This window comes from Gossypium hirsutum, chromosome A07 (genome assembly GCF_007990345.1).
Source record: "Gossypium hirsutum isolate 1008001.06 chromosome A07, Gossypium_hirsutum_v2.1, whole genome shotgun sequence".
Classification (NCBI taxonomy): Eukaryota; Viridiplantae; Streptophyta; class Magnoliopsida; order Malvales; family Malvaceae; genus Gossypium; species Gossypium hirsutum.
Window position 1 is genome coordinate 69,697,499 of NC_053430.1, and position 9,790 is coordinate 69,707,288.

At 33.9% G+C, this 9,790-nt stretch overlaps 1 protein-coding gene across 5 annotated transcripts; it reads left to right on the forward strand.

The window, feature by feature from the left end:
- The first annotated feature begins 1,730 nt into the window (after positions 1-1,730).
- On the forward strand, positions 1,731-9,653 carry LOC107955630 (protein ACTIVITY OF BC1 COMPLEX KINASE 7, chloroplastic). 5 transcript variants are annotated; one of them, XM_016891432.2, is made up of 20 exons: positions 1,731-2,342; positions 2,578-2,692; positions 3,908-3,995; positions 4,074-4,501; positions 4,672-4,815; positions 5,000-5,125; positions 5,445-5,532; positions 6,030-6,123; positions 6,210-6,303; positions 6,433-6,487; positions 6,623-6,714; positions 6,821-6,991; positions 7,630-7,686; positions 7,786-7,869; positions 8,222-8,306; positions 8,459-8,520; positions 8,630-8,704; positions 8,821-8,925; positions 9,070-9,211; positions 9,328-9,653. In XM_016891432.2, the coding sequence occupies exons 3-20, from the start codon at positions 3,923-3,925 to the stop codon at positions 9,399-9,401; spliced, it is 2,049 nt and encodes a 682-aa protein (XP_016746921.1). In that variant the 5' UTR covers positions 1,731-2,342; positions 2,578-2,692; positions 3,908-3,922; the 3' UTR covers positions 9,402-9,653. The 5 variants fall into 5 exon arrangements, with proteins under 5 accessions (XP_016746921.1, XP_016746919.1, XP_016746920.1 ...); XM_016891430.2 differs by having other exon boundaries at positions 3,908-4,501; XM_016891431.2 differs by lacking the exons at positions 1,731-2,342; positions 2,578-2,692 and adding an exon at positions 2,966-3,461.
- Positions 9,654-9,790: the final 137 nt, after the last annotated feature.

Here is a 9,790-nt window from a genome sequence, read left to right on the forward strand (position 1 = left end):
TAATTTATTTGTAATTTTCTTAGTTTTAAGACTATTTTTGGATTTTCAAATTTTTTTTATAAATTTTTAATAAACTTTTAAAAAATTAAGAATTTTTTACTTTAATTGACACGTACTAACGTGCCATTTAATTTCTTTAACAAAAACTATATTGGTGGGCAACGAGGTATACAAAATGAAACTATAGGGATCAAACTAATAAAAAAATAGTACAAGGACCACAAGAGGTATTAAGCTTTTTTAGGGGCCAAAACTAAGTTGTCGAAACTATTTTTTTAAGTTTGAAAAAAATGGGGATCGATTTTAAAACAAGGTATAGAGTCGCCACCGATCTTTTCCGAGGTGAGATTGGATCACCTTGAGATTGATCATTTTAATAAAATATTTTTATTTATTAAAACAATAATTTTAGGTCTACAAAAATCGAGAAAAAGGGTTTGGGAGTCGGTTACGCACGAGGAAAGGTTAGCACCCTCGTAACGCCCAAAATTGGTACCAATTAACTATTTAATGTCCTATTGTTGAAATTTTGAAAAAAGATGTTAAAATACGATCCCTTTAAAAAATGTGTGAACAACTCAAATTGGATTTTAAGATTCACTCGTTCCAAAGAAATAAAATATCACATCTAGCACGTTAGGATACGATATTTTAAGCCTCCAACAACTGAGATCACCTCATGATTTTTAAAACACGCAACGAAATTTGAAAAAGGGTATTAAGTTATTTGGTCAAACGGTAAATCGAGACCCAGCACGTTAGGACACGATTTCTCAAATTCCCAAACACGAAATATTGCCTTGTTTTGAGAAGTTTCAAATAAGCAATTATAAAACCGGCTCAAAATACATTCGTTTGGTTTACTTAAGGATAAAAAACAATCGATATTGGGCGAAAATTCAGAATTGAAAATTTGGTATAATAATAATCATACAAGCATAGTATTGAGCATGAAATAAAAAATGTGGCAATAATATTACATGAATAATAAAAAATAATAAGAAAACATAAAGGAACAAGTTAGAGTACATGCAATGGCAATATATCATATGCTACAAAAATTCAAAAGTTAATAATCAAAAACTAATGAATTAGAAGCTAATTTAGAGGAAATTGCTCGCAAATTACACTAAAGAAATATCAATTTTTTTAAAATAAAATAAAATGAATAATAAGGAAGAGAGAAAGATTTGAAAGCATTACTATACAAATAACACAAAGGTTTTAAAAGAAATCATAGATATAAGAACTTAAAATAAGAAGGAAAAAACAAAAACAAATAATATATTAAATAATAATATCTAAATGTACTTTAAATAAATATTATAAAGTAAACAATTTACATGAAAGTTTGAAATGCATAAAAAAAAAAGATAATGTGTGTAATAATAATACATAAATGAAATTTTCAAAATAAATAATATATATAAAAGGCTAAAGTAGGTAATATACAAAGTAATATAATTATATATATATATGTCAATTTAGATAAATAATATATGAAATGAATAAACTTAATATAAATAATAGATAAAAAAAAGTAATAATAATATATGAAAGTGTTTGAGGGAAAAAAAACAGATATGCACATGGGAAAAAATAAAAAAAACAGTGTGAAGTTAATAAAATAATACAAAATAATACATTAAAATAATATGTTCTTATTTTTAAAAATGAATAACTAAACTTAATTGAAAGAAAAACAAAATAAAAAGGGTAATTTATAAACAAAACAAATCATCCAAATAGAATTGAGGGCCAAAATAAAATGCATACAAATGTTTGAGGATTAAAACTGTAAATAATCCAAACCCCCAAATGCTGCGTGTAAGCATGGGTTAAGTTAAAACAACGCAGACTAAATTGCAATAACACAAAAACCTCAGGTAAAATTTAAAAAACAAATGTAATGCGAATAGGGCTAATTTAAAGCTGGCATGAAAGAGGGGGACTGATAGCGCAAATCCTTCATTCAGAGCCAAAACGCGCAGACCCTCCCTACGGGTCGGGTCAATCGCGGGTCCTTCCCCCACAATATGGCGCCATATTGTTTTTATTACTAAAACCAACTTTTGTGTTTGAAAAACATTTTAACCTTTATTTTTTTAAAACAAAACCCTAAAAGCTTTATACTATAGCCCCTAAAAGCTTTGCAAGTCCGGCCACTGTCGCTCCACCATTAAACTTGGTGTTCGGTCATGCGCAAAGTTGAGTCTCTAACTCCGCTCAAGCCACTCGGAGGGTTAGTTGCTCCACAACATCAAGAGAATGAAGGGAGAAAACCCAACCCCCTCCCTTGATCCGACCTTGGAGGAATCGAGGCTCCAAACGACGAACCAAAGGTGAGTCCCCTTTCCCCCTTTGTTGTTTCCTACACACAGTAAATAAAACAAGGAAATAGCAGTAAAAACTGAAAAAACGAGACTTAAAATCACCTTTAATAAATATTGTTGCTATTGATTTCTGTATATGTTTGATTGTGTATTCAATCCGTAACCCCCCAAAAATAATGAACATTGATGGCTTTTATAGCCCATTTTACAACTGTTTCTTGCTATTTCTTCGCTCACGTCGCAGGTCACGAAGACGTGGAGGAGGAACGGGCCTGGGACGTGCTACACGCGAGCTGGGGCGAACATGCGTAAGGGTTGCAGCATGGGGTTTACAACGTGGGTGACCTAGGGTTTCCTAGGTTGGTTGTTTAAGTTTTGAGCAATGGGTATTGGGTCTGTTTAATGTAATTGAACTGGTTTCATTTTTTTAGGTTTATTATTTTTGGTGATTTGGGCTGGGCAATTTTGGCCCATTACATAAGTTATATGTATTTATAAAAACTAAAGTATAATTTCACTAATATATTATTTTATATCATTATGAATTTTAAAAATTGTAAATAAAAAAATTTATGATTTTTAGTTCGAAACTATAATTTTATAAATTTTGAAGTCACTTGAAAAGGGAAATTTTCCGGGGGCAGGCGCCTGCCTTTCCCTGCCAACCCTAGACATTTTATATTTGAGAAGTTATACCGAGTCGCGTATAACCCGACCCGACGTGTAGACGAAACCGAATAGTCAATCGTGGTAGTTAACGTGGTTACATGTGAAGATGCTCTGTGCTTACAATTTTTTGTCTTTGCACGGACAGCATCAGAAACCAGAAAAATAAGGGCAAAATTTTCTTTAAAAAAAAGTCCAAAAAGATCTGCCTTCAGATTCCTTGAATTTGGTAAACGAAGGAAAGACACGTAAACACTCTACTAATCCCATTCAATTCAACCAGCAATTGTTGCTTGCTTGTTTCTCCTTCTCTCGTTTTCCACTAAGGGACTGCCTTTCTCTTTCAATCATTGCATTCCTTAACAAGAAACAAGAAACAAGAAACAAGAAACAAGAAACGCCTTAGAACCCAATAAATACCATTGCTCCTTATTCAAGAATTCGTAGCCATCTTCTTTACTGGTGGGTGTTTTCTTCAAAACCCAAGTTCCTTTTTTCTTTTCCCCTTTTGCTTTGAGATTATATTATTCTTTACAGTATTTGGGATGTTGTTGGCATAGTTTGATTCATGAGTTAAAGTTTATATTGTTTACTGTTGAAATTTTTAGCCATCTGCAATTTTCCTTTCCTTGTCTTTGATTCATAATTAACATATATCATGTTATTTTGTTGGATCGGTTATTTCTATATTGATTATTTTGTTGGATCAGTTATTTGGCTGTACGTATTCATTTTCTCTTTTAAGTAAAAGGTTCACTGTTCATATAATAGAGCTGGAATGTGACTTGTTCCTACTAAATTAACTTTAAAGCCATTATTCAGTCATTTATTTAGTACTTATGTTTTACTATTATTGTTCTTCATAGTTTCCTACTTCTCATTTTTGAACTACTGTTAATATCCCACAGGTGTTTTCTGCTGATATGACAGTAATACTGGCTTCACACAGTTGTTATTCCTGCAATTATGAAATGATGAATCAAGGAAGAGCAGTAGGTACTCTCAGTTTCTCGGGCTCTATTTCAAATAATTTTGTGACTCTCGAGAGGCAAATATGTAGTCTGCCTATGACAGGTAAGTCATTCAGGTTTCAAGTGGAAATGCAACAAACTGAACCAACCCCTAAAGTAGGAATCAATGGCCGAGCTGTTAAAATGGTGCCTGCAAGTGAAGTAGTGAAAAGACAGGTTCCTGCCACTAGGAAAGTGGAGCAGGTAAATGGTGTAAAGCAGGTTATAAATGGAAATGGTGCTAGCATAGTTAGGAGAAAAAACAGTCCATCCCTTGTAAAGATGCCCATATCGAGAGTGTCTAAAGAACTTCCACCATTAGAGGAGTTAAAGATTCTGCCTTCAGATGAAAATTTCAGTTGGGCCAATGAGAATTACAGTTCCTTGCAAAGGAGTATAGATGTTTGGTCTTTTATTATTTCTTTACGTGTACGAGTTCTATTGGACAATGCCAAATGGGCATATGCAGGGGGCTTCACTGAGGATAAGCAGGTGAGATTTTTTAGTCTTTTGTAACACATCCTTCTATCTATAGATTGTAGAGTCGATATCTATAATTTCTTACTTAGCTAATATCCATAGTCTCCACCTTTTCTGTTTCTTTTGAACTGTATCTTTTGTTTCGCTTTTGGTTCTTATAGCCTTTTCTTAATCTTCTGCAGAAAAAGAGGAGAAGAATGACTGCCTCATGGCTAAGAGAACGTGTATTGCAACTTGGTCCCACTTTTATTAAGCTTGGACAGTTATCATCGACAAGATCAGATTTATTTCCGCGTGAGTTTGTCGATGAGCTTGCCAAATTGCAGGTACTCTTGCTTTCTTTGTCACTATTAATTTTGAAGAGGTTTTCTATCATTGTATTTTTCTTCTAGATGCTTTCATTCAAGTCTACATATATGTTTTGTCTTTATAAAACAATTCTAGTACCAATTTCTCATTTATTTTGTGTAAATTTTGCATCCCATGCGTATAATTTGTATTGCTTTTCAGGATAAAGTCCCTGCATTCTCTCCAAAGAAAGCAAGGGGCTTCATTGAGAATGAACTGGGAGCTCCTATCCATGTACTGTTTAAGGAATTCGAGGACCAGCCAATTGCTGCAGCTAGCCTTGGTCAGGTGTTTGTTTTACTCTTCTTTTTAAAAAAAATATTTCTGTTCAAGAATAAAATTCTTACACTTATTTTTCCTATTGATTTAGGCAAATATAAACTTAAATTAATTTGAAGGAAATAAAAAAAATAGATATCTAAAATAATTATGGACTTTTGTTAAAATTGTTTCCTATGGATAAAAAATGATGCTTCTGAATGGTAAATATCTAAGTTATAAGTTATAACCTTACACGATAATCTAAATTGATCTTTGGTAATATGGCAATCATTGTTCAACAGAGATGGTTTTCTGTGATCTGAAGTTTGAAGTGTCCTTTATACAGGTACATCGGGCTGTTCTGCATAATGGGGAGAAAGTTGTTGTCAAGGTTCAAAGGCCTGGTCTTAAGAAGCTTTTCGACATCGATTTACGTAACAATATACTTTTCCTGTCAACCTTACAACAATATTGTGTGCTAAATTGTAAATTTTTAGAACAGCTTTTCTTGTCCTTTTGTGCTATAATAATTACTTGTATTTTTGCTTTTCATAAAGATGCACATACATGATTAAAGCAAGCAATCCCTGATGCAACTTGCTTTGAGAATCTCGAATCCTTTGGTTGTTATCTTATACTTTTTCCCAAGAAATGGATAGACAGTAAGAACTAGAGCCTGGTAGAAATAGTAAGAAGAGCAGCGTAATGTGTATTACGTAATCTACTTGTAACTAAGAATTTCTTTACTTCATAGTTTTGTGTCTTATGCATGCATGTAGTCAACTAGATATCATTTGTCCAACTGACTTCTTTGTATTTACTATGAAAATAAAGGTTCTAGCTAAGTCAGATGATTTAAAAATTAGTAGCATGGTTCCTTGTGTATATCATTTCTACTCAGTAGGTTCTTTGATTTCTGCTTTTTCCACAGGAAATCTAAAGCTAATTGCAGAGTATTTTCAAAATAGTGAAACTCTTGGTGGTCCATCAAGAGATTGGGTTGGTATATATGAGGAATGCTCGACGTAAGTAGTAAGCATGTAGTGTACTAGTTTTTAATGACAGTTGTTATGTTAGTAAACGTCACTAATTACATTTTCTTTGAACTCAGGATTTTGTATCAAGAAATTGATTATATAAATGAAGGGAAAAATGCTGATAGGTTTCGTCGAGATTTTCGAAATATAAAGTGGGTCCGCGTACCTGTATGTTTCATGCTATCATGCTTCTAGATATTAATGCCAATTCTTGTTCATTTCGAAATAATAATCTTTCACTTGTCCATGGAAGTAGTTTTCAGTTTTACGTAAAGGGCTTTCTCCCTTGCTTTGCAGATGGTGTTTTGGGATTACACTGCTACAAAGGTGTTGACGTTGGAGTATGTACCAGGTTTCCATCTAACTTAACGCATTTGAGTTCTTTCAAGATGATGACATTTATTTGGAGGCTGAGAACTTCTTAAAAGTCATTGCAATGTGTCATATTCTTGTTATTATAAATATGTCATTGTTACTTCTGTATCAGGCATTAAAATCAATCAATTAGATGCATTAGATGCTGGGGGATATAATCGTTCTCGAATTTCATCACGTGCCATTGAAGCATACTTGATTCAGGCAAGTAAAGATGAGCTACCTCAAATGAAAGATTGACTACTTATTCCAGACTAGAGAATATAATGACAACCAGCAAACTACTGACCGACTTTGGTATGAATTGCAGATACTGAGAACTGGTTTCTTTCATGCTGATCCGCATCCTGGAAATCTTGCTATTGATGTAGATGAATCAATCATCTATTATGATTTTGGCATGATGGGGGAGATTAAATCTTTCACTCGTGAGAGATTGCTAGAACTTTTCTATGCAGTGTATGAGAAAGATGCGAAAAAGGTATGCTTTCTATCTCTGATAGTTCTTTGACATTTTCCTAGTTCAAGTTTATCAAATACAATATTACAAACGGTTAGGAGGAACAAAAAGAATCTCTGTATACTCAAGAAAACCTTTTTCTTTTCTTTCCTCTTGTGCTGTATAGCAGACAGAAAATTTTTATGACCATTCTAAGATCAAATCAGCATCAGCAGTGACTTAACTGTGCAAACAAACTGGAACCTGTATAATCTGCGGATTTAATTGCCAGTATTTAACTTGCAAACCCTGAAGAATCATGGGTCAGTAGAACAAAGATGAAAATTCATTCCTAGGTAGTGGAATGAAAATAAAAGTTGAAATGATACAAACTATATTCTTTGGCTTGATAAAATGACACTACAGGTATATGCAACTTATTAAAAAAGATGCATCTTATTAAAAATGATACATCGGGGCTTCCCCTTGTCCTGTGATCAATCTCTTGCAAACTCATTGTTTATGCATGTTGGGATGACATCACAACAACCCTTTTTTGGTGGTGTTACTAATTTAGGCCTTACCATAACTTCCTACTGAAAATCTTTAACTTGTCTTGGCATAGTTCATCTAAAGATCCAAAGTTTTGTCACTAAAACCAACTGGAAACAACCGTGCAGGTTATGCAGAGCCTCATAGATCTTGGAGCTCTTCAACCCACAGGAGATTTGTCCTCGGTAGGTCATCATCCCCTACATAAAAGATCGAGGAAAATATGGATTAATAAAAACTTATTGGACACTTCTGAATGATCATTTTGTTGCATGATATGCCAGGTGAGGAGATCCGTGCAATTCTTCTTGGAAAATTTATTGGACCAGAGGCCAGATCAGGACACTACTTTAGCTGCAATAGGAGAGGTGTGCAAAAATGAATACTCTCATTTAGCATCGAAACTTAAACAACTGGCATTTCAATTATGTAAAGAGAAATGTAAAAAAAGAAATGATCAACTATGTCATGGATTGATGTAATTGTTTTCCCTGTTGAAACAAACAATATGTCGATTTCAAGAGGTTCAGTTTTGAATTTGGTTACTTTGATAACTGGTAACTAGTATTATTATTGAAGTTGATTTATTTGTAGTGCTTAATTCTTTGGAATTGTTTGTAGTTTTCATTGGAGTCAAAGCATGATATGACACTCATTTTCTTCTATCGAATAACCCTTCCATGATGAATAATGTTTTCAATTTTATGTTCTTTTGTGCAGGATTTGTTTGCAATAGCTCAGGATCAACCATTCCGGTTCCCATCCACGTTTACCTTTGTTTTGAGAGCATTCTCCACACTCGAAGGTGAGTCTCATTCGTTATTATAATGTTCGAACTCAGTTACTACGCAAATTTAACTTCATAAATATAACAGAAATCTTACACTGCTTGAAGATGGTAAAACAAGAAAATTATTGCATTGCTGCTCGGTTCTGAGGATTGTAATTTCCTTGCAGGTATTGGCTACATACTTGATCCTAATTTCTCCTTTGCAAAGATTGCTGCACCTTATGCACAGGTTTTTCATGATCTCCTTGCTAACATAGTTTTCTCTCAATGAAGTTTGCTATCCACTGGCAATTCATTACATTTAAGAATTACGGTCTAATATTTCATGCTACTTACAGGAGCTTTTAGATATTAGACAAAGGCAGCGAACAGGGAGCCAACTAGTGCAAGAGATAAGGAAACAAGCTGATGATGTACTGCACTTTCCTTTGGTTCATTTAGTTGCTATCAGATAGAGCCTTTTCTTGCATCGAAGTGTATATTTATGGTTCAGTATTTTGGATACTTACATAACCTGTTTATATTTCAGGCCAGGTCTTACACCATGTCTATGCCATACAGAGTTCAGCGAATAGAGGAAATCCTTAAACAACTTGAGTCGGGAGATTTGAGACTCCGAGTCCGGGTGCTAGAGGTAATGCACTGTGCATTTTGAAAATTACATTCTGTTTCAATTTGGGGTAGAGAAGATTCAAGTAGACTATGAGTTGCACTTGAAGCTCCCTGTTCTCGTTCTTTTCACCCCTATTAATTGTTAATGCAAAGAACTTTCTAACAGTCTGAGAGAGCAGCACGGAAGGCAACAATTCTGCAAATGGCAACCATGTACACAGTACTAGGAGGGACCCTGCTAAACCTAGGTGTCACCTTCAGCAGTCAGGGAAGCCAAATTATTGCAAACGGATCATTCGTTGGAGCAGGTGGCGTGATTTATCCTACATAGCCTTCAAATGAAGATATTAATTCTTTACATGCTGAACTAATTTGATACCACTTCCATGACTGACGAAAGTGTTTAAAACTTCTTGAAATACAGGAGTTTTCTTGACACTTTTTCTTAGGTCAATGCAAAGGGTGAAGAAGCTTGATAAATTCGAGAAGATGATATGATCTTAAAACCCATAAGGCAAAGGATTTATTTCATGTATATGCTCATTGATCAGTCAGTTAACTGCCTTATTCGCATCAAATTAAATTTTTATGTAATTTTTTCCCTCATATTTGAGGATGTTCCATTTGACTTTCATATTAAGCATCCGAAGAAGAAAAAAAGGCGAGGGAAATGCCTCCCTGCTGGGAAATATATAGATATGTAATAAAAGATGCTTTCAACAGTAGAAAAGGAAAATTCCAGTTCAGTAACAGACATGTTGATTCTTTCTCTAGTTTTTTCTTTGCCTGTTGAAGTCTGCAACGCAATAATGGTGTTTATAAGTTTTTTCCCTTTAATATTCATATTCTGTACTGTCTAATATGTCTGATATGAGTTCTCAAATTAC

Bases quoted from the DNA above. Each gene is read 5' to 3' on its own strand.
- LOC107955630 (XM_016891430.2), top strand. From the start codon at position 3,923: ATGACAGTAATACTGGCTTCACACAGTTGTTATTCCTGCAATTATGAA. The intron at 5,533-6,029 runs GTAACAATATAC...CTTTTTCCACAG, and splicing joins GCTTTTCGACATCGATTTAC to GAAATCTAAAGCTAATTGCA. The intron at 9,212-9,327 runs GTGGCGTGATTT...CTTGAAATACAG, and splicing joins CGGATCATTCGTTGGAGCAG to GAGTTTTCTTGACACTTTTT.